The sequence below is a fragment of the Natator depressus genome, chromosome 15 (assembly GCF_965152275.1).
Source record: "Natator depressus isolate rNatDep1 chromosome 15, rNatDep2.hap1, whole genome shotgun sequence".
Lineage (NCBI taxonomy): Eukaryota > Metazoa > Chordata > Testudines > Cheloniidae > Natator > Natator depressus.
The window spans coordinates 30,033,936-30,057,222 of record NC_134248.1 but is presented as its reverse complement, the minus strand read 5'-3'; the positions used below and the strand labels follow the sequence as shown (position 1 = coordinate 30,057,222).

At 54.1% G+C, this 23,287-nt stretch overlaps 2 protein-coding genes across 4 annotated transcripts; both read right to left on the bottom strand.

Moving 5' to 3' along the window:
* Positions 1-1,445: 1,445 nt before the first annotated feature.
* CRYBB2 (crystallin beta B2) lies at positions 1,446-9,872 on the bottom strand. The gene is made up of 6 exons (XM_074972673.1): positions 9,777-9,872; positions 8,170-8,238; positions 5,852-5,970; positions 3,137-3,269; positions 2,378-2,520; positions 1,446-1,670 (listed from the first exon to the last, which is right to left on the bottom strand). Exons 2-6 carry the CDS (start codon positions 8,221-8,223, stop codon positions 1,502-1,504), a joined length of 618 nt encoding a protein of 205 aa, XP_074828774.1. The 5' UTR covers positions 8,224-8,238; positions 9,777-9,872; the 3' UTR covers positions 1,446-1,501.
* A 5,015-nt stretch (positions 9,873-14,887) lies between these two features.
* On the bottom strand, positions 14,888-22,381 carry CRYBB3 (crystallin beta B3). Of its 3 annotated transcripts, none has more exons than XM_074972672.1 (6): positions 22,360-22,381; positions 21,385-21,473; positions 18,949-19,067; positions 18,312-18,444; positions 17,348-17,490; positions 14,888-15,160 (listed from the first exon to the last, which is right to left on the bottom strand). In XM_074972672.1, exons 2-6 carry the CDS (start codon positions 21,457-21,459, stop codon positions 14,995-14,997), a joined length of 636 nt encoding a protein of 211 aa, XP_074828773.1. In that variant the 5' UTR covers positions 21,460-21,473; positions 22,360-22,381; the 3' UTR covers positions 14,888-14,994. The 3 variants fall into 3 exon arrangements, with proteins under 3 accessions (XP_074828773.1, XP_074828770.1, XP_074828772.1); XM_074972669.1 differs by lacking the exon at positions 22,360-22,381 and adding an exon at positions 21,826-22,112; XM_074972671.1 differs by lacking the exons at positions 21,385-21,473; positions 22,360-22,381 and adding an exon at positions 19,406-19,598.
* Positions 22,382-23,287: the final 906 nt, after the last annotated feature.

The window sequence follows — 23,287 nt, the reverse complement described above, 5'->3', positions numbered from 1 at the left end:
CAGAACATCCTGGGCTGGCACTATGTCCAGGAGGAACTCCAGAGAGCTTTTATAGCTCTTGCTATTAACAACACTCCTCTGCACTTCTGCAGATGCCTGCACAAGCTCCAGTTAAGTCTCACAGCACCCCAGTGAAACAGGTTATTATTTTGGTCCTGTGATCAATGGCAGATGCGAAAGGCCCAAAGAGATTAAGTCAGTTGTCTAAGGCCAGTGGCAGACCCAGAACGAGAACCCAGGAGTCCTGATGCCAGACTCCTTGCTTTAGATAACACAGCTGCCGAGAACTGCCTGGTTCCTGAATCTATCTGTGGCTCTTAACTCTACTATGAAAGACAGATCCCTACACTTTACCTGGACAAACGGTTTGGTGTGAAAAAGGCCTCCCCGCCCCCGGTTTGTTTAGAAGCTCTGTTGCATTTGATAACAGACATGCAATAACGAATACACAAAGAGAGAAAGTGAGACACAGAATGAGCTGAGACCGCACCCAGGGTGTACAAAACCTCCGGGGAACACAAGCAAGGAGTGATTCTACATTATTCCATGCTTGGCCACACTTCCTGAGGGAGTCACTAAAGGGGTTCATAGTATTCTCGACTTCATAGTATTCGTTAATGCAATGGGATTTCGTTACTAGGGTAACTGACTGACAGGGCAAAATTCCTCCCTTGTGCAGCCCCTGACATCAATGGCCCGGGTGAATCTGGCCTGTCTTCCAACCCCAGCTTGCTGATCTATGGCACTAGCTAGCAGGAAGATGCTCCAGGGTCGTTCTAGGGATGGCTGACCCTCTTCCTACTGAAACGCACAAAAACACAGCAGCAACCAAGCTGCTGTACCACTCTGAGCCCCATGGCAGGGCGTTCGGGCCCACACCGGGGCAGGCCAAACACCAGAACGGTCTGAGGGCATTGCACAGGCCGGTCAGTCTGCAGAGTCCTGGACAAACTACAGTTCCTGTTGAATTCAGTAGCTCAGACCCCGGAGGGAATTGCTGTAAGCTCTTGGTTTCCTGCCTTATCCCTGCTGGCTGAGGTGTGGGGTTTGGGCTCCATGCCTTTAATTCTTAATTTTCAGTCACTACTGCCCAGGGGTTGGGGTCGGGGGGGGGGGAGGGGTGACTGACCCGACTCTCAGTGTGGGGCGGGGGGGGTGGGTAATGACAAGTGCCTTTGCCCTGTGTTCATGATGGGCCTCCACTCCACACCCTGGGGTCTCCGAGGCGCACATGGGCTCTGAGGAGCTCAGAGCTAGCAGCCCCCCGCCAGCACGTCCCCCAGTGCAAACTCAGGGAATGATTTTAAGTGTCTCGCCGCCCCGAGAAAAGAGGTGCCTGACTCGATCGAGCGTTTGAAACTCAAAGCTTTATTCAGCAGCAGAGCGGCATTCCTCATGCAGCGGCATGTGGGAGAGCGAGGCCACTGGGGAACAGCAGCAGGTCACACAAAACTGGTTCCAGTTTCCTTCTCCTCTGGGCACTCAGGAGGGGGCAGAGGCTTCAGTTGGTGGGGTGAAAGGCCCCTCGCTGGTGCCACTGCATATCCCGGATGCGCCTGACGGATTGAATCTGGGGGTGCTGGGCACCAAACTCTGAGCTGTCCTTATAGTCCCCCTTTTCAAACAGGTACTGGTAGCCTCTGTAGCCAGGGTACTGGTATCCGACCCAGCTGCAAAGGGAAAGCCCAGCCAAGTCAGAGACTGGGAGAACCCAGGTGTCAGGGAAACCCAGCCGGGACAGCACCCGGTGTCTCCTCCCACCCAGGCAACCCCGCCCCTGTGGGTGGTGAATCGAACTCTGTCCCTGGCCTGGCCGGGGCAAGGGGATGTGGCCCGAGGGCTCTCACTAGCATCACGGTGTCAGCCAGCACTGCCCTCTGCTGTAGAGTCATTAAAGCTCTCTTCAAAGCCTCTGAGTGAAAGGGCTTCCTGAACCCAGACGAGCCACCACCTTGGGGCTGACCCAGTTTGGGAGCTTCCCTCCTGCCCTGCTCCACCCGGCTAGGGCACTTGATCCTTGGTCTCCTCACACACCTCACTGGCCTCAGGAGGCTCTGTGCATCAGGGCAAAAGGTTATTTATTCTCCAGCCCCATCTAGCAATATGTGTTCTCCTGCTCAGCTCCTGGCCCAGGGCAGAGGGCTGAGCAGCAGAGATGCTGACTGCAGGACAGCAGTTGTGCCTGGAGTCTAACCACCTGGGTTAGGGTGTTGTTATGGCGATGCCTTAAACTGGAGACAATCCGGGCTCTAGGGACAGAAGTTGATGCAATCAATGATTCTGTCCCTCAGTTCCTAGATTCCAAGCGCAGGGCAAAGAAGACTCCAGTGCCCAGATCCTAACAGGGTCATGTGGACCCACTGCCCCAGGTACTTACGTGCCACTTTGCACCCGCACAGATGACACTTTCTCCTGGTAGCCATGAGCATGGAAGCTGGGCACATCATCATCTATTATCTCAATCTTCTTGCCGGTGAAGCTGGGGTTTTCATAGAGGACGATCTTGTGTTCCTGGCTGTCCTGAAGAGAGGAGAGGTGCGGGGTCAGTGTTAGCAACGAGGCCAGGCACCTTCCAGGGAAGTTATCAGGGAGTCAGAGAAGATGGCTCAAGCCTCCGAACAAAACTCAAGTGCGTAGAGAGTGGGCCCGGGTCACCCTAGTCAGGAGGAGCTTTGCCTGCTCACAGGAGGTGGAATGCTGAGTGTGAGCAGACCTGTATAGTGATCATCCTTAGCCGTTCACCAACAAACTTCGGAAGTGGCAGGTTACCCCATAACTGTTCATTCTAGGGTTCCCTCAGACCTTCCTCTGAAACATCTGGCATTGGCCACTGTCAGAGACATGACACTGGCCTAGATGGCCCATGGTCCGACCTAGTAGAACATTTCTTATTTTCCTGCGGACATACAACTTTTCAGTGGAGATCTGTGCACAGTATATTCACAAATATGGCGACTGCAGGAGCTGCAGGCATTTGAGGACACAGTGACTTGCCTTTTTGGAAAGTTCAGAACAGCTGGTTTTGTCCAGGATTTTGGCTCCAGCTCTCAGTCTGAGGGGACCCCAGAAAAGGCTCATGATCAGGTCTTTGCCTGACCAGATTATACTGACTGAAGTCTGACATAAGCACTCTCACCACTTTGATGGGTCTCAGGGTGCCAATGGTGTCGCTCCTCCGGCTGTTGGTCCAGGAGTCCCAGCGGGGATACTCGCCCTTTTCAAACACAAACTGCTCCCCTTTGCCATTTGCCTGTTCGTAGCCAACCCAGCTGGAAAAGAACAAAGTACAAACATTGGAGATAGATGGGCAACGCACCAGAAACCTCCATTTCTGAACCAACCCCAAACTCCTCAGCAGGTGGCCAGAGAAACATCCCTTTTGCTGTTTGCCTGGAGGAATCAGTTGGCTTCCTGGTAATTTATTTACTATACTGGGTGTCTCTCTAAATTAAATGCTAAATGGTATTATACTGTTCTGCCACAATGTGGCAAAGTGTGTAAAATACCTTATTTAAGCTAACCTTAGCTACACCCAACAGGACATTAAAGGATCATATGAAGAACACATCTGGTATGTATAAGCAAGCTCTGTAACCAGTCCGTATCTGGTACGGAAGCATGACATGGTGTCAGAAGTAAACTAAGAACAGAAACAGAAGTAAAACAGCTACAACAGTTGCAAACCTAAGGAACAAAGCAACAAAAGTTGCAGGATCTCATCAACCTGCCACTCTTCAGTGCCCCAGAGAACTTCAGCTTTGACAAACCTTCATAATAGACAGATGAAACAATGTTTTGCAAGATTTTGCACTGCTATCAACCTCCACAAAGAAACTCGAGATATAGAGGTATCTTCTTTAACTTATACTATGGGGAAGTAGACAGAGCACATATTTAAATATTTTGACTTTGCTATAGACAGTCACAAAGATGACTATGAAAGGGTTCCGTCTATGTTTGATGCATACGTTATATGTGGTTTATGAAAGCATGTTTTTACCAGAGAATTCAAGAACCAGGGGAAAATGTTGAATATTTTGTAAGAGCTCTGCATACATTGGCTGAAAACTGTGATTTGGGAGAACGCAAAACATGAAAATGTCAGAAACAGGCTGGTTATTGGGTTAACAGACAAAAACCTTTCACAGCAGCTACAACTGAAGAGAGTTTTAACCATAGTCCCAGGTATATTGAAAGCAAAGCTGCCTGAGCTGGTGAGACAGCAAAGCCAAGAGCAACTTGCCAAACCTGAAAAACAAGAAGCTACCTTAGAAGCTTTTAACAGATGCAGGCTGAGTGCTAAAAGCCATTACTATAAGACTCCTGAGGTGAGCAGAGAACTCCCAGGCTAAAAGGAACAAATTCCTGTCTACATGCACAAGATGTGGAAAAAGTCACATCCCAAGATATGATGCATGTCCAGCCAGAGACACAAGATGTAATAAATGCATGAAATATGGACATTTTTCAGCTATTTGCCACACCAAAGCCGTCAGGGAGTTGGCTCATATTACAGACAATCCAGAGTCATTGTTTCTGGGATCTGTCACTTGTGACGACACAGAACCTGCCTGGAGATGAAACTGAATATTCATGGCAAGACTATTGACTCAGGAGCGGACATCACAGTCATCTCAAAAGGGACTTACAATCACCTTCAAGCCCCACCCCCCAAGAGCCAAAGTCACCTGGCTCAGCTCTGACTAGCCCTGGAGAGATTCTGATCTACATGGGCCAGTTCATCATGGAAACAACATACAAAGACAAAAACTTTGCATTCAGAGCGTATTGGATCAAAGACCAACAACTTTCTCAGTGGCAGCCGTGAGAAGCCTAGTGAAAAAGGTAGAAGTCAATGGAATATTTGGCGATACTGGACTTTGGGAAGAAGATCAAATACAAATCAACTTCAGAGACAATACTGAGCCATACAGCCTACAAACACCTCTACCAGAGAGACCATGGAAGAGACTAGCTGCAGATATAGCCAAGTTCAGAGGACATCATTTCCTGGTCATTGTGAACTATTATTCCAGCTGTGTAGAAATAATGAACTTGAAAGACCTAACATGTTATGATGTTATCAAGAAACTGAAGTGTACTTGTTCTCTATGTTAAAATGCTAGTGAGGGATAAGTCTAGGTACGGTACAGCCTGCAAATCTCTCCTTTTAAGCATGCCCAGGCACCTGTGACTCTGCTGATTGGTCCAGCTCATTCTATATTGTTACTTTGACTTTATGGGCCAAATTCTGGCAGTCACAGTGCATAGGCATTCATCAGAACCAGCACCACCAGCATGGAGCATGTGTTGGCAGCCAGCCCACTGTATCCTGGCTCTCCAAATAACACAAAGCCTGCCCAGCAGCCCCACCCCACCCCCCACAACAGGAGCTGTCCCAGGGATCTACGGAACAGGTGTGTTATACAGATTTAGAGAGATCCTGTTCCTGACCCACACAGAGAGAGAGCGAGAGAGAGAACTGCCAGCCAACTGGGTGCAGAGCTCCACCCGTGTGAGGTCATTGGAGTAAATACATTCACAAGGGCATCAACGAGGGCTGAGTCTGGCCCAGCATCTGTCAGCCTAGGAGGTGTTCAGGGGGTCTCTTTCCATAACTCCACCCAGAGGTTCAACTGCTGGGACCTCTCCCGGCTGGGGAAGCCCAGGCGGGGGCAGGGGGAGGGGGACAGGACATCCATTAAGTAACTTACGTCTTCAGTTGATCTTGTTTTACGCTGAACAGTTGTTTCTAAGCCACTATCACAACCTCCCCCCCGTCTGACACATCTACTGGCCCAGACTCACACAAGTGCTTCCATTCCCACCATCCCACGTGCAAGATACGTACGGTCCAGAGTGTACTAGGATGGAGCCAACTTTGTCCATTCCCGCCTCCTTCAAATTGGAACAAGCTGCATTAAGTTCATGGCAGCGACCTTGGAAATTCTCTTGCTCAAAGACGACAATCTGACACCCAGAGAGAGAGAGAGAGAACAGCAGCTTAGAAAAGGGGGGTTGAAGCCCTGCCGTCCATCCTGCCCACGAGCACAGGGGTCAGTGCAGGACTGTTCCCTACAGTACGTTCCCTTGTGATTTCTCTTCACCAGTGTAGGGAGGAGAGACTCTGGCAGCCCCATCGATTCTGTTCGCACCTGGGATGGTGGACGTTAGAGCTGGAAAAGCACCATTTACACCAGTCCATTCAGCCCACATCCCTCAGCCAGGGCAAGAGTCTTCGCTGCATCTTCAAGTGTTTGGCCCAGGCTCCTTTAAAAGTGCCAAGTGACTCCCAGCATGGCCCTGGGGGAGGGCTCTGGATACCCTTCCTGAACTTTGGTTTCTTCCATTTCTCTGAGTTACAAACTACCCCAAAGAACCCGCTCCTTTGTCTTGGTCCCTGCAGAGTGTTCTATGTCTCTTTGGTGGTTATTTGCCCCAAATTATAAAAGTTGGGCCAAATTCAGCCCCGGTCCAACTCCATTATCTTTCGTGAACTCAGAGCAGGCATCACTTAGCCCATTTACCATGGACCTCAGTCATTTTTGTAGCTCTTCTCTGAATTCCCCAACTCAGCCATGTCCTCCCAGTACCCAGGTGCCCTGTGCTGAGCCCACAGTTCGCAATGAAATTATCGGCTATGGCTGGGTTTTCAAATTTGTCTGAGCGTCCTCAACAATTGGCTTTCAAGTCACAGATCTACTCCAGCTGTGGCAACCTTTCCTTGCCAATGCGATTCAAGTCCCAGCGACAGAGCCCGGGGCTTCGGGGTGGGCGTTACGTACTAACACGTCGTCCGGCGAGCCGGGCTCTGTCCGGTCAGCACACGTTTGTGGGTCAGTGGAGCAGAGAGAGGAAAATCTGTGGTGTCTGCACCTGAAACAGGATGGGGGCTGAGCCAGCTCCACTGAAGCCAATGGCAGCCATTCCAGCCACTTCTGTAGGGGGTGGATCAGGCCCCGAATGAGGGAAAAGTACCTGCCGACTTGAGCAGGATTGTCACCCCGAAATCAGAGTTCACAAACAGAGTCCCTGGGTCCCAAGATGAGGGTAATGTGAGGTCGGGGCTTGCCCCCTCCCACATACGGGACTCGATCCCTTTTCTAACACGTTTTACTATGCTGCAATGAGACGCTGACACGGGCTAAGGGACTGTATAATGGTGGTGTAGACATTTGGGCTCATGCTGGAGCCCGGTCTCTAGGACCCTGTGAGGTGGGAGGGTCCCAGAGCCCAGACTCCAGGAGCTGGGGCCTTAAAGGTAAACACCAAATACCCCTGGGAGACTTACGATAAAATCACAAGAATTAGCAACACTGAATAGTTCTGACACCACCTTACCCCCTCCCCCCACCCAAGCCTCCTGAAAATCCCCCTTCCTGGTATTTCTCCTGGCTCTGACAAGTCAGATCCATCAGTATGCAGATCAAAGGAAATGTTTGACACAGTACCGGGCTCAAAGAAGCTAATCTTGGGGCACTGTCTCATTTCCTTATGTACAGGCAGGTTTAGGAATTACTTTTTGCAAAGCGCTGCTGCAGTTCCTGCAGAGGCTTTGGCTCTAAATTTGCAGGATTTATATATTTTCCCTGGGGGGGCCCCCCCTTAGGAATGGCTGGTCAATAGGTCACTTGCTCTCACGCTTTCCTAAGAGGCCCCAACAACACGGGGAAGGCTTGGAAAGCTGCTTACTACTGAACTGGGAGCAGCTGGAGTGGGGAAGCCTCTTTATTTTGTCCCACAGCTCTGGATCTTGCATCCTGGAGGAGAGCCTTTGGGTGGGGAGGAGGTGAGGGCATTTGGTGCTGCCATGAATGCTAAGCAGCTGCTTATGGGATGGCACTGGGGCTAAGAGGTCACTGCCTAGCCGCCCGGCTGCAAGGTCACTACAACATTCCTAGCTGAAAGGCAGAGGGGATTTTTAGGTACAAGGGCAAGCAGCTGCTGCTTAGGGGAAGGCGTTCTAAGCAGCTCAGCCGTTCGTATTCCAGCCTGCTCCCTCAAAGAGGGGAGAGCACCTCCCGGCATGCACGGAATTGGGGTAATGGATAGGTGTGCACACATTTTTACACATACACTCATTTATGCTTCTTGGGACCATATCGCGGTACAGACCCAGCTGCTGCACAGAGCACTCACCGCACAGCGTTAAGAGAAACGCATACTGACCTTGGAGCTGGTTTGCTGTTGCTTAGAGGCTGGCATCTGATGGTCTGACGCCATTGTGAAACTGAGCACCTGGGAGGGAAACTCAAACGGTTAAACGTTGGTCTTGATCATTATAACCGGAATCCTGTTTGGGTTCGTACACCCGCACCCATCCCCCCCAGCCCAGTGCTCTGCGGCTATCCTCTCCCTTCGCTTGATTGGCCAATAAATGCCCGAGGAACCCACTGGAATTACCGACACTGGGGGTTTCTAAGCACGGTTTCCCTTGAATCCGGGTGGAGCAGGCCCAGCGGTGGGGGAGGGCCTCCTTCACCCATCTGAACTGTATCTCTGTGATGGGAAGAATTCCCTCGTGCTGGAATTTGTGCTAAAGCTCTGGGCTTGCATAGAATACAATGATTCATCCGAAGTGGGGAGAGAGACCTTACAAACCAGCTGCAAAGGGATCGCGGTGGGAGCAAAAACTACAAACTGCAGCTCCCTGGATGCTATGGAAAGGCTGGAGGCAAGTGCCTTTTATAGCATTGGTTCTGTATATACATAATTAGTGCTTGCCCAACAAAGGCGAGTGTGCTAACACACGCCACCTTAGAGTCACAAGGGCAGTGCAGCGGGACCCCGGTGCGGGAGCGGGAGTGGACTGGCTTCGCCCTGTAGGACTTTCCAGCCTTCGTACCCCATCAGCCAGAGTCCTGTATTCTTCAGACATGAGTCTCTGGCTGCATGGCAGAGTAAGGAAGGTGACAATCTGTGCACTGACTTGCTTTGGTTTGGGGCCAAAGCCCAGTCCAGGCCCATCTTGTGCCATCAAGCATTACAAAGTCTCCATTGGTTTCAGTTGGGAGTTCAGCTCAGAGCCCCTTCAGCTGCTGGCTAGTCCTTAGGCAGGCAAACTCCCAGTGAAATCAAGGGGAATTGACGTGCAGTTGGCCTGAGGAAAGCTTGCATGAGACCCTCCGAATTTTGTCCCAAACAATATTAACAACAATGCAGGAGGGGTGAGCCACATGGGCTTTCCCTAAACATTTAAGGGCTTGGCTGAAGCAGTTCAAGTTTGTGAAGCTTTCTCCACCACCCATCTCAGCAATTTAAACCCCAGGGAGATCCCAACCCGCAGGGCAGCTGGGACTGTGTGTCCAGGAAAGACAAATCCCAGCTTCCCTGGTTGGCACCAACGGAGCTGCCGACGGTGTGTGGCACACAGCATCATTGAGCAGGATGGAGTGGCAGCGTGTCCTTCTCTGCCCCGCCCAGGACAGTCTCCCCTGAAAGGAGCTCGTGCCCGGTAATGGTCAAACACGAGGAATTTTCAAAGCCACCACATCAGAGTAGGCTCGAAGTTATGTGAAACAAGTGATACCTGCTAAAATTCAATTCAATAAGGGTCAGGCTCCTGACCAGTCATGAAATCACTGTTGCTGTATGGGACCAAGACATTGGTATCCTCTCTTATTCACCCTCCTGGACATACACCCCCGTACAGTGCTGGGCATCTCTTTATTGCATTAATGCTATGGGCAGTAGGTTAGTCTTCAGACATGTGGCTTTGGATTGCAGTGGAAACCAAACCAAAACCAAAAGAAGGACAATAAATAGAAAATTCTTACCAGTTACACCAGTACCCGCTTGAGCCAGTGAAGGGGCTGCAGCCGAGCAGCAGAATTTATACTGCGCCTCAGCAGAATGGTGCCAAAACTATTTACAAAACAGTTAAAGCATGCTACAAAGGGAGAATGCTGGATAACAGCTCAACGAAAACCAAGGTCAGCTGATCCCCAGCAGCCATTGTCTCGCTAAACCCCCAGCTGCAGAATTATTTCATTAGCTTTCACATTTGGAGCCGCCTGCTTTGTTGGGCGGGTTGGCCAGGAGATTTAGAGTTTGCACGCATCAGCCGAATGCAGGCCAGGCCCTAGACCCTCGCTTTCAAAGAATGCAACCATCAGCCCTGCTTCAGGATTTTTGGAGCCAGAGACTTTATCCCTGTAACAAACTGACATCCCCGCCCCACGGTTAGAAGTACAAAAATTGCTGAAGTCGGCTGTCTGCGTGCACAGTAAATAACTGGGCCTTTCAAACAAACAGTAAATGTCTACTGTTGCCAAAGTCATTACTTTCAGCAGAAAGAGAAAGCTGTGGATGTAATGCTTTAAACATAGCGCCGAGCGCGCAAAGTGGGGCAGAGATGGCTGTGGTGTGCTGTGTGTTAGGACAAGGAGGAGACGGATGTGTAAACCTAGTACTTTCCAGTGCTTTCTGTGCCAGGATGCAAAACAAAGCCACAGACCAGATTCTAATCTCAGTGACACTGGTGTAAATCTGGAGTAGCGCCATTGGGTGACACTGCGTAAGGAAGATTAGAATCAGGTCTGCAGAACACAGGTGGCTTTCCCTTCTGCCTCAGAGGTGGCTGCATTTCAGCAGCGCTAGAGACATACAGTTGGTGAAACCCAGCGTTGGATTCTTCAGGACTGAAGGCCTTAAAGCAAAGTATATTCCAACAGCTGCTCCTTGGAATGCCACTGGACAGCGTGCACTGCCAGAGGGGCAGTGGATGCAAAATTAGAGATGATTTCTTTTAAAAAAAAACCAAACACTTCTTTTAACTAACCGGCCTAGCAAGCATCATAACTATGCCTCATGCTGGGTAACGTGATCTTCTTTTTCTCTGTCAACTCCTTTTTGAGCCTCTCACTACAGCCTAGCAACTCCCAAAGCTCAGCACCTCTGCGTGGAGCCAAGGTGATGGGTCAGTGGAAATAAACCTGAAACACTTCCATGCGAGCGCCTCTGAACAAAGCCAGAGACCAGCAATTGCATGGACGTGTCATCCTGGAAGGGCTGGCAGGAAAGCTGCCTTTCCGATGTTGACCTTTGTTTGGATACAAGTCACTAGTGAGCAAACAAAGAAGTGTCCGTGCTGGGACCAGAAACTTCTCAGGGATTCCATCAAGAAACCAACAACCTAAATCCCCTCCCTGCCACCAATGGGACTGAGTTGAAGTTGACGGCGTTATGCCAGCTAAGACTGTTATGAGCAAGAAGAGAGTCCGGTCCCTGCCCATGTGCTATAGCCACCCAGTGAGAAAAATTCCTATCGTAGGAGCTCAGTGCCGCCCTTTGTGCCACGTGAGAAGTGGGCGGGAAGGCTCTCGGAGGGTTTGCACAGCAGCCAATATTCTCAGGGGGATTGCCACGAAACTCAGGTGGGGGGTGATGGTGGATGGGAACCAGAGTGGTGTGGTTTAAATATCTGGTACCTTGTGAACTGCCTGGGCTAGCAAGATGCTCCCCGGCATAGGCAGGTCGTTTCTGACCATCTTTTTAATGACTCCTGCCACTGACAGGCAAATACGTGGGGAAGAAGCAGGGCTTAATTTGTAAAGAAAGGTGCCGGGGATCAAGCAATTCTTTTGCTTTTGTAACTGGTGCAGCAAGCCCGGAGGCGCCGGGGCCCTGAACTGCCAGGCCCAGAGGCACTGGGGCTCAGCCCTGGCACAAATTAAGCACAGGGAGGAAGGAAATGCAGGATAAAGGCACTGATATTGTAGCAGAGTTTTGTGCTGCAGCGCGTTTTGTACACAGTCTCATTCTCTCTTTCTGCCGTGTGGTCTCCCTTCATCTTCACAAGGGCGCAAGACAGTAATTTGCTTTCCTGTTTCTCTCAGGCGCAGGAGATCAATCTGCCCATTTAGTATAGTAGGTCCTCATGCCAACTCAGGGCTAAGAACTTGGGAACAAGCTAAGCAGTGAAGGCAGGTGACCAGCAGACCCGTGGAATTGTTACCGGCTCTGTATGAAACCCCTTCCTCCTTTGGGTCTCTGACATGAATGCAGCTTCCCCCAGCCCCCGAGCAAGTCACATTGCTGTAGCCTGGGTCTGGTCAACGCAATCTGGGGCCCCCAGAGAGAATCTGCTTTGCACAGGACCCATGGGTCTCCTGGCAGGCAGAGGAGACGTGCCCTCCTGCTAGAGAGGGGCTGCTGTTGTTAAACCACGCCTGGGTGAGTTAGTGACGGTGCCGCTTGGCGTCCCGCGTGGCACTCGCCATTTCCATGCTAGAGTGGTCGCAGATGCGATGCTGCGAGGTGCCACGTTGCACTCAGTGGGCATCGAGGTTGCTCAGCCCCTCTCGGGCTTTACCCACCCTCTTGTCAGGCAGGAACCGTGGGGTGAAGAACCCTGCCAGGTAAGGCTGTTGCCTGGCAACCTCTAGTGCCAGTGAAATTGCCCATTTCGGATGAACCAGAACAGCCCTCGATACGTTACCATTTTGGGGGGCTCTGCCTTGGGCAGACTCGGGTGAAAGGCTCCTTGTCCCACTACCAGTGCACTGAGCTGACCAGCTGCTAGAAAAGAGATGAATCTCGGGCCTGCGCCAAAGTATCCACTCCGCCATCCCCTCTCTCCTTCTGAGGGACTCTGCCGCCAGCCAGCTGGACGCATGTCTCGCCAAAGGATACTCCCTGCTCTGATGGGCGGGGGCACGACCCTGCTGCGAATTCTTTGAGGGCTCTCCCTGCAGGTGCTGGCAGCCTGTGTGTGACGGGTTCCCCCCAGGGTGCTACTTGGATCTAGGCTAGTACTGCGCACGCCTGACCCACCAGCCTGGGCTCCCTTTACACTGTACTGCTGAAGCAGGCCAGCCAAGCCCTCCCTCAGGCTTCAGACTGCACTTTCCCAGCACACAGAAACACACCCAGCTGCAGAAACACACAGACTCTGAAATCAGCTCTGCATGGAAAGCCTCAGCTAAGAAATTGCCCAGCACTCAAGAGCACACCCCCCTCTGGGTGTAAATCCAAAATTGTATCGTCTTGCACTGCACAGAGAACGATACCGTGTAAGCTCATGACATTCGCCCCCTCCCTCAATGTGGAGGAAGATATGCACAGATCCCCCCCCTCCCCCTCCAGTTATGAATTCCACAAACTGGTTTTAGAGGAAAAAAACAAGTTTTTGTTTCTTAGATGTTTACAGCACTCATCTTGGTCGAGGATTCAGTGAAGAACAAACCCTGATTATATCATTCCCCTTCCTTAAATAGGTTTTACATATGGCGGGAATCCTGTGTCTTCCAGTGTGGTTCCCACCAGTGGTCAGTGGGAAAGTACTAGCATTATTCATGGAGTCCAGTATCAGGTGACTTGCTCACATGATCTTGCAGCCATAACGCAAAGGCCGTTTGCAGCGTCCCCAAGGCGGCTTTCCAGGAAGGTGGGAGATTAGCATCGTCAAAGACCTGTTGTTTTCCCTAATGGCCCTTCCAACCAGCAATCGAGACTGATTGCACTCGGTCTAGTGGGCGTTCCCCAAGTGTAAACGCATTTGTAGTAGTTTCAAGGACAATATTTCTAACTTCAGATACAAAAAGGATACGTGCATACACATAGGATAATCATAGTCAGTAAATCAATCTTTTCAAGGACACCTCACATGACCCATCCTGCATAAAATACATCTTAGTTATGCCATAATCATATTATAACACTAGCTCTATGAAGAATATGGGGTGTAATGCCACACGGTGCTCAGAGTAACATCTCGACACTGGTCAACTGACCCACTTAGAGTTCCCCATGCAGTCCGCGCAAGCCAGGCGGCTTGAGAGAGGCAGTCCGATCCTAAAACAGCCTGGGATCATCTGTAATGCAAGTAGCTGTGACTGAAATGTGGGGAAATTGCAGTTCTTGCACCGCCCCCTTCTCTGCAGCCAGGTACCTCGGCTGACCATCAGTAACTGAGCTCCGCAGACCGCCCGTCTTCCCATCTCCACCACTACAGCTGCCGCCTCCCCAGCGTGGTCACTCTATGAGCTGCCACAGCGACGGCACCCTGATTTATAGTCACCCAAATAATTCAGCATCGCTCTGTACTCAGGGGCTGTGCAGACGCAGCTGGCCTTCCCGGAGGGCGAGACCAAAAGGCAAATGCCGGGGTGTCGGCTATGACCTTTGCAACCCTTTCGGCTGGGTTTTGCAGAGACCCCGCTCTCGGATATCACGTGCAAAGCAGCGCGCCAGGAGCTGCGAGGAGGTGCCCACGATGCATCCCCCGGGAGCAGGCGCTCGGGTCGCCACCTCGTTTTGCAGGCAGGCAGCGGGAGCCCTGCGAAGCGGGGGCCGAGGGGGTGTTATTTTTGGAACACTGCAGCCTTTCTGTAACGACGTGCGCGATTGTTCTTTTCTCCCTTTTGATCCATAGCTTCTTGCTGGGCACAATCTGCTGCTGGAGAGTCTAGCCGCCCAGACAGCTGCTCTGCCCCCCCTTAGGGCATCACGGAGGCCTCAGCTGAGTTGGCATCAGGCCCAACGCTGGTCGGGGGTTCACGCTGTGGAGCGATGGGGAACACGTCTGGGGCCGCAGGTACCTCCCACACTGCGGTAGCACCAGCAGGACGTGTCGGGCCGGCGGCACAGGGAAGCCCACGTAGGCCAAGCTCACCACCGAGGTGAGAGCTCTGTTAGCCTGTGCTGTGGGGCCCGTACGCCTGGGGAGAAGGCAGCACTCAGCCTTTCCCATCCTGGGCTTCCCTCACATCTAGCCAGGCCCCCGGCCCACTCGGGCAGGGTGGTCATGCCCCCCCCCCGGCTGGGAACCCCTGTGCGATGCCAGGAGGCAAGGAGGGCAGCTCTCAGAGCCGCAGCGTTGGCGCCTGCCCCCAGGACACAGCCCTGGCCCAGCGGCCGACTTGTGAACACAACAGCGGGACAAGCCTCCAGCTCTGAGCTTTATTGAGAAGGTTTGACACAAACACGGCGGGTTATAAATCAGGTCGTCCGCCTCTTCCTCGGCCGTGGCTGCGCAAGGCGCCGGCGTCCCCTTCAGCTGGTCTCAAAGCAGCCGTGTTTGTGCCACTGCTGGTCCCGGACGCGGCGCACAGACTGGATCTGGGGCTGGTTGGCGTCCCACTCGTTCCAGTGCTGGTACTCGCCCCGCTCAAAGACGTACTGGCGGCCTCGATAGCCGGGGTATTCGTAGCCCACCCACCTGCGGGAGAGGGAGACAACCCTCAGCACAGCAGACGGGAGCTCCAGGCAAGCTCCCCAGCGGGGGCCGGCGGGCACAGAGGGGGCAGCCCTGGCTCCCAGCCACAGCATCGCTGCTTCACGTGCACGCCCGGTGCCTCCCCCGTGGCTGTGCTGGCCCCGGCCACGGAGCTGGTGCTGGCTCCAGCCCCCAGCATGGGCCCCAGGACGCCAAGGGCCTAACTGGCTACTTGAACACAGTTTCTGGGCAGCGTGGGACCTGCCTGGCCTGGCCGAGCCAGGCTAACGGGGGCTGGAACAGGCTCAGTGGTAGCGACGGGGGAAGCAGTCACAGGGATAGATGATGTCGCCTCCCTCCAGCACTGCCGCTGGACCCTGGGTGCCCGTCGGGCCAGCCCTCTATTTCACCCCAAGTCGCAAAGTGCGGGGGGGGGGGGGGGGGCAGCTCAGCACCATTCCCTGGCCTTGCCCCCCAAGACACCGTACTGCAGACCCAGGGCCTGGCAGCACATGCCTTGCCTCCACACCGTCTGCTTTCCTGCGGAGGTCGGGCCTTTCCCTGGCTGCCCGAGCCACTCGGAGCCAGCCTGGCACCCTGGGGGACAACAAAGCTGCATGGACCTGGTGCTCAACAGCAAGAGTTGTCGTCCCTGGGAACCTGTCCGCGGCTCATGCCAGGGGATAATTAAAGGCATAAGCATCATTCCCAGATGGGCTGGAGCCATTTCCCATTCCAGTGATGACGACAAGGAGAGAGATCAGGCCCAGGGGGAGGCTGCCCCTGAACTCATGCAGGGACCTGCAATACAAGTCCAGGTCCTCCTCTCCCCTGCCTCGGGGCGCGGGGGGAGGGGGGGGCTGCTCTTTGCATCCACAGAAAGGCCATGTCGACCTGCTGCTGCCCCAGCAGAGCTGGAGGCCAAGGGCCATTCCCCCATCAGCCCGGCTCTGCTCAGGCCTCCTGCTGTCCTGTGCACCCCTGCTTGGGGGGGAGGGTGTCACGGTGCAGCTGCTAAATAAGGCCACAGCTAGCACAGAATGGCAGATGCCCAAAGCTCCAGGAGGGAATGGTGGCATGCCCAGCAAGGAAGGGGCAGGAGGTCTGGGGGAGGTCAGGTGTGTGTTACGCCCCAGGAACCAGCAGGGCACAGAGAATGGGCAGCAGCCCCCAGCCCCTACCCACCCACATGGACCAGAACCAGAGGGACTTCCCTTTCCCAGGGCAGGCATCAGCAGGTCAGGAAGTGACACCCCCCCCCCTCCACAACAGCCCAGGGACACCAGTGGAATGTACCCCCCTCCCCCCCCCAAAGTGAGGAGTTCTCACTCGCCCTGACTTCGGTCAGGCAGGGCCAGGAGGCCGGGGATGGGGAAGGACTGAGATGTTGCAGCCGAAGTCTGAGAACAGACCAGCACTGAACCATGATCCTAGCCTCCAGGGCAAACCCAGCCAGGAAAGTCCCCTGGCCGAGGCACGCAGCCCTGCTTTCCTCCTTCCATCGGTTTGTTCGGGCTCTTGGCCCCATAGCCGGGGCACCCACAGCCAACTCAGAAACAAAGACAAAGCTGTGCGATCCCTCGCCCAGGGCCGGGGAAAGAGCTCTAGGCACCTGGGATCTGTATCTCTGTGCCCACCATAGAACATCCCCCAGGCAGTTACTGCCGTGCAAAGCCTGGGTGTAGCCCATGCCCCCAAGGAGGTGCTCTGTCCAGCCTCCGGGCCATCACTGACCGGCCAGCTCCGGGCCCTGAAGGCTGCCAGACCTGGGCAAAGGGGGCACATTCTGCTCCTGTCTCTCTTCGGTGCGGGTGGTTTGATTGATGGCTTGCTAGGGGTTAGGGAAGAGTTTTCACCCCTGCTCACTGAGTTGGATACAGTTTGTATCAGACACCACAAGCCCCTCAGACAGGGGTGGCAGGTCTTTATTTAGCTATTGATTGAAACCTGCGCTAGTCTATGTAACCATGTGTCCCCGGCCCTGGCCCCGACCCCGCACCCTGCACTCCACCCACCCGCTGCATCATGTCTGTAATTAGCACGTCGCTTCTCTGGGGCAGTGTGTGTCTCCTGGTGTGTGTACATCCAGCGCCCAGCTCAGCGGGGGAGTAACAGCGGCGCTTTGGCTGCTAGCGTCACACACCGGCTGCCCCGGAGCTGGGGGCTGGCCCAGGGGGTCTCTGCCCTTACGTTCCCTTCAGTGCTTTGACGCTGGCCACCCGGTCCTGGAACCCGTGAGCCCAGAGGCTTGGCACGTCGTCATCTACAATCTCCATCTTCCTCCCGCTGTAACCGGCGTTTTCAAACAGGTGGATTTTGTGCTCGTTGCTGTCCTGCAGTGGAGACATCCAGCAAGCTGCTCTCCCCCTGCCCTGCCACCCCGCCCCAGGGACCTGCCGCAGCCCCTGCTGGGGAGAAGCCGGCCAAGCCACCCCCGCGTGCCCACCTTGCGGAGAGATCACCGGGGGCTGAAAGCCCAAGTGGCCCTGCATGCCCCAGCTGTCGAGGGCGGGAAGAGCCTCCACACCCAGCCAGCGCCGACTGGACGGAGCAGGAGGCCTGGGTGGCCTGGCAGATGCCGGGGCTTGTTTCTGGGCTGAGAATCTCACACGCCGCAGCGCGTGGGAGCGTCACGGTGGGATCCAGACCAGCCTGGTGCTACCTCAAGAGATCCCAGGCTCCGCTGGCCGACAGGAGCTGGGAACAAAGCTGCCGAAGGCCAAAGAAACGCAGAGGAGCGAAGGGCCCCCACCCTTCCAGCTGACGTGCGCATCTGTGCGAGACACGGGCGAGAGGCAGGCCCCAGCCCCCTGAGCGTGCTCAGGGCGGAGCTGTGTCGGGGAATGGAGTCAGGAAATGGGGGCTCCTTCCCCGGGCTCCGTGGTGGGGGCCGAGAAGGGGGGGGTTTAAGTTGACAGGAAATAGCCCTGGGGAGCATGTCCCCTCGAGGGCAGGGCTCACAGGAGAAGCATCTCACTGAGCAACGTGGGGCCCCAGGCTCAGGACAACCCCTGGGGGCTGTTAACCCCCATCCTGAGCCTCTGCTGTGCACCCTCGCTGCCCGCTCCCAGCGAGGGCGTCCCACGCCTCCGGCTCGCCTCAGAGGGGCTCTCTGGGGCTGTCCCCCTCCCAGCTCCGCGCCGGCCCCACTCACAATCAGCAGGGGGCGGAGGGACATCAGGCTGTCGCTGCTGTGGCTGTTGGACCAGGAGTCCCAGCGCGGGTAGGCTCCCTTCTCCAGCACGAACTGCTCCCCACAGAAGGCCTGGCGTTCGAACCCGAGCCACCTGCAGGGGGAGGCCGGTCAGCGCAGACACAGGGCCTGGGGACTCCCACCTCGGGGCTCCCCGCCCTGCCTCCTCTCCCGGCTGCGGGCCAGGACGGGGCCGGGTTTTTCAGAGGGTGTGTAGCACATCCCCCACACCGGGGCGGGGGGTTCCCCTGGCAGCAGCTGCTGCGGGCAGCCTCACGGGGGGATGGAATTTAACAAGCCGAGCACCCCACAACTGCAGGGGATCCCTGCCTCCTAGGGTCAGCCCCTCGCACAGGTCTGGGGGAGGGTCTTCACAGCTCAGCCGAGCCTCCTGCTGCCTGGGGCTGCATGGTCCCTTCACTCCCAGCACCTGGCTTGTGTTTCCCAGACTCATCTCAAGGGTGCAGAACAAGGGCCCTGTTAGCAAGAAACTCATCCTCCTCCTTTGCTGTGGGGGGCCTTGCCCTCTCCCCTCCTGCATTTGAAGGGCACTGCCCCCCACCTCTGTGGGGCTCATCCGTCGGCTCTCTGTACTTACGGGCCTGATTCTACCTGGATCGATCCCACTTTCTCCAGAGCTTCCTCTGTCACGTTCGGAGTTTCCTCTGTCAATTCACGCTTCTTGCCCTGGAAATTCTCCAGCTCGAAGATGGTGATCTGAAAGGAGAGGGGACGCTCTCACACCTCCACGGCCGCGGCCTGGCCGGAGCCGGGAAGGGGAGCTGGACACCGGCCACGCTGGCAGAGACAAGCTCCGATGTGCAGTGGAGTCACAGCGCAGGCACTTCAGGCCGTCGCTCAGCAAGTCTGCTCCTCCTGCTCCGTCGCCCATGGGGGAACCCTCGGCATTTCCCTTCCAGAAAGCCAGGCCTGGCACTGGTGATAACTCAGCTGGACACACACACACACACACACTTCAAACACAAACAGCAGCAAAGCAGGCTGGGTGACTAAATCGCCTATTTCTGCCTTTGCTTGCTAGCCAGTCTCCTTACAGCTGAACCTGGCGTTCCTAGTTCTGCAGCAAACCGTTCAGTATCCCAGCAGCCTATCCAGCCACTCCCGTTCGCCCAGTAGGTTTGAGCCATCCGAGTCGCACTCCATGGCAGCTGGGCAGCACTACGGCCGGTCTGAATTCCTTCCACCCTCATCAACAACTTGCTCCAATTCACCAAGTGCATCTGCAGGGCGGGATGTGCTTTGCACTTCACCTCCCCTGATGGCGAGTGCCGGCATCACTGATTTCTGACTTGCAGGTTCTGGTGAGATGGATGGCTCTGGTTTTAGCTTAATAGCCAAGCACTGACCACGGAGCGTCTGTTGAATACAACAAGGCGTGATATCTCATCTGTACTTGGCTGAAACACTGACCACAAAGTGAATGCCTGTCTTCAGGATCATCAATTCAAATGCAAGACCCAAGATCCACTCCGCTCACTCTAACAATTCACCTGGGACTCTGCTCTGGTCTGTGGTTTCCTGCCCCAGGGGTGGGTTCATTGTAAATAGTTTCCTACTCATCACTCTCTCTAGATCCATGAGCTTATTACCTGGGTCATTAACCCTGACTAGCTCGGAATGGGTTTAATTTTCACCTGGGGTCTGCAGGGCTGAGCAGCAGCCAAACCTCAAACCGAACAAAACTCAACCGGGTGGGGATTTGGTAACAAATTCAGACGGAGCCTTGGGGGCTTCGGGAACCCTGAATTTCAGAGTCGTAGGGCGAGTTAGAGGGTTCTGCAATGGAACCGTTCACGAACACGTGGGTCCGTGCACTCTCTGCGTGGCAAATTAGCAGTTGCCAGGGAGTTTCACTTTGGGCGTCACTCAATCCTTGGTGCGAAAGATCGGACAGACCTTTGGGAAAGGAGTCACTGCAGGATAAGGGCCCAAGGACTGAGAACCCAACACAGCTCACCCCAACTGTGCCAGCTCATTCCTTTCCCAGGAGCCATCCCCAGGAGCCTCTTTCCAGCCCAAGCTGCCAGCAATTAGCAGAAATCTAGGCCCAGGGGCAGTGTGAGCCCAGGGAAAGCCATTCAGCCTTCCAAGCCTTCCAGAAATGAGTCGGTCTCCCGAACGCTGCTGCAGTGAAGGTGAGCTCAAGGGCCCAAACAGTCTCGTGGGTCCATTCCTCTCTCCCAGCTTCCCTGGCCGAGAACAGCAGCAGAGCATTGTGCTGGTCCCCCGTGTCCTCCAGCTGAGGGGAGCGCGCTTGCCGCTGCAGGATTGAGGGAAAGTGCGGACTGCTAGGAAGCGGGCGATTCCCTGTGGCAAGTGGGGTCTTTGTCTCAGAGGATGGGTACCGACTGCTTCTGACATTACACTGAGGGCTACCACTCTAACGCTGCGAGCACATCACAATGTGCCGCTTTCTCCTGCGCTCCCTGTGGAGACCCTGTATGTTTCCCCAGGTGACCCATTGCGCTCGCACCTAGCGGAGCCCACGGTGACCGGACACGGCCCTATTCCTTCGCACGGTGCAAGATGGAGAAAGGAAATGCAGCACCACGCAGGAGCTGATGATCCTCATTCACAGCCCTCCGACACCACACAGCAGAAACCCTGACCTGCGAGGTAGCATTGGCATTTAGCATCAGGGACTTTACCACCACTCCAGTTCAACAGAATTACGCTTCGGACAAATATAGCAAAACTCGGCGGGGCTGCAGAACCTGCGTTCTTTGCCAGCCGGATAATAAAAGCTAAGCAGCTGCGACAGTGACCAGATCTCGCTCGGACGCTCGGAGGCTGGGAAGATCAGCTCCGGCACACAAGGAGCAGATTTGTCACCGCGCTGGGTCATGCTAAGACACTGCCGTGCTGGGCAGGCTCCAGGCTGCTCGCTTTTCACCCGCACAAGCTACACGGCTCCACGCCGGTAAGCGCGAGTCCGCTCAGGCGCCAGGTATGTTTCAAGGGTGAGCTGGAGCAACGCACAGCGTCAGTCTGTTACGGGCCATCGCTTCCGTACCTTGTAATTGCCACCTGCTTCGCCAAGGCTCTCCGCAGCAGCCGCTGGCTCGGGGGGACTCTGCGGTTCAGTCATTGCGCCTGAAAATCCTAAGGGAAAAGCGTTAACACTGTCACCCGAACAAAAGTTTTAAAACTATTTTATGAAAAGTTACAGCTGCTGCTTCTCCTTCTGGCTTTCCTTGGGAGAACAAGCATGAAGTTAGGTGAAGAAGTTTGACTGGAGCATATCTGTGCCCTGTATTCGCAAACCCGCGGATCCATTCTGAACATCCCATCTGGCCTCCTGCATGACACGGGCCACAGACCCTCAACCCGTGATCCCTGCATGGCGCCCAATAACCTGTGACTGCATTAGAAAGAGCCTCGACAAAGACTGAAAATGATGGAGGCTGTCACCACAAACCCCTGGGAAGCTATTCTGGTGGGTAATTCAACTCACTGTTACAAATCCGCCTCTTATTTCCCGTTAGAATTTGTCTAGTTTCAGCCTGCAGCCGTTGTCTCAGGTTAATGCTTCTCTCTCTTCTTGTGCAAAAAGCAATCCCAACTGGAATCCCAACACAGCACAATCCCACCTGAGGGGTAAGACTGCTGGGCCCCTTGTAGGCACGCAGATGTTTCAGTGATGAGCACCAGTATAAGAACCAGGACAGACACATCCATTGTCTTTTCTGAGCATCTTAAGTCAGAGCTTCCTGATTGGAATGTGCCACAGCTGACGAACTTTTCCTCCCACCTACCTCCCCCACCTGCCCTCTTTTTAAAGTAGTTTTAATTTAACAGGGCTTGGAGGAGCCAGTGGGCAGGGAGAATAAACACACTGAGTTCAACTAGTGTCCTGGTTAATTAAAAGCCCATGGTATCATTTCTCCCAGATTTTAACAAAATATCCTGTACAATAAAAGACCTTTTCTAAAACTCCCGTGCTAACTGCTAAAAACCCTTCAAATTCAAGCAGAGATGCTGCCACTACCTCTTCTAGCGTGTTTCTGTTGTGACAGAGCGGGATCAGGGAGAGCACTATTTATGAGTTGTTTCTGAACAGGGCAGCACATTTTGATGCTGATGCAGCAGGTAGGTCTACTGAATTCCAGCCATTAGATTTCACTGCAATAGCGAGGGCTTGCAGTGGACTATGGAAACATTATTCAAATTTCTTCCGGCTTTCCCTTAAAAATATCCCACTCATTTTGCAAAAGATTAATATTGAGCTTCGCATCAGCATGTTCCCATTGCTCCTTGCCAGATTCTCCGGAAAACTCCTCCTCTGGAGTTTATTGATGTGTTTACTCTAAAACCAAGGCAAAACTCATGCAAAATAGTTACAGTATGTTTCAGGCTACAGAGCAAGGCAAGGCCTGGGGTCTCCAGCCTATGCTGGCTCTGTTGTAGCTCTGGTGATGTGCAGGCTCTTTACCCCAAAGCATTGGAGGGTATTTTGAGGTAGTGTTGCCCAGTGGATAGGGCACAAGACTGGGACTCAGGAGACCTCGTTTCTGTTCCCAGCTCTGACATTGATCTGCTGGGTGGCCTTGGGTCAGTCACTTTCCTTCTCTATGTCTGTTCTTTCCTGCCCTGTCCATCTTGTTTATTAGATAGCAAGCTCTTCAGGGCAGAGGCTATCTATCTATGGGCCTGTACAATGCCACCCCACTCTCATTAGGGGGCTCAAGGCACTACCGGCAGGCACGGAAGTGATCTGGAGCCTATGTGCAGAGCACAGCTATTGCATTACACGAAATGCTGCTACAGACCTAGACCAGCCGGTTTTCGGTGCCTGGAGCCCGATGGCTCCACGTGACCAGTGTGCTCCATCTCAGCGGCTGCGGTTCACGTTCCTATTCACAGGCTAATACTGCATACCACTCTGGTTGGCCTGGGCCCAGTTAGATTGGAGAGCA

Excerpts from the sequence above, each read along its gene's own strand:
- CRYBB3 (XM_074972669.1), bottom strand. The coding sequence starts at position 22,045 with ATGTGTCTGTCCTGGTTCTTATACTGGTGCTCATCACTGAAACATCTG. Across the intron at positions 18,445-18,948 it reads ATCCAGGTAGAATCAGGCCC|GTGGCTCGGGTTCGAACGCC; the intron begins GTAAGTACAGAG and ends CTCCCCCTGCAG. Across the intron at positions 17,491-18,311 it reads CCCTCCGCCCCCTGCTGATT|GACAGCAACGAGCACAAAAT; the intron begins GTGAGTGGGGCC and ends TCTCCACTGCAG.
- CRYBB2 (XM_074972673.1), bottom strand. The coding sequence starts at position 8,223 with ATGGCGTCAGACCATCAGATGCCAGCCTCTAAGCAACAGCAAACCAGC. Across the intron at positions 5,971-8,169 it reads AACAGCAAACCAGCTCCAAG|ATTGTCGTCTTTGAGCAAGA; the intron begins GTCAGTATGCGT and ends TCTGGGTGTCAG. Across the intron at positions 2,521-3,136 it reads CCCTGAGACCCATCAAAGTG|GACAGCCAGGAACACAAGAT; the intron begins GTGAGAGTGCTT and ends TCCTCTCTTCAG.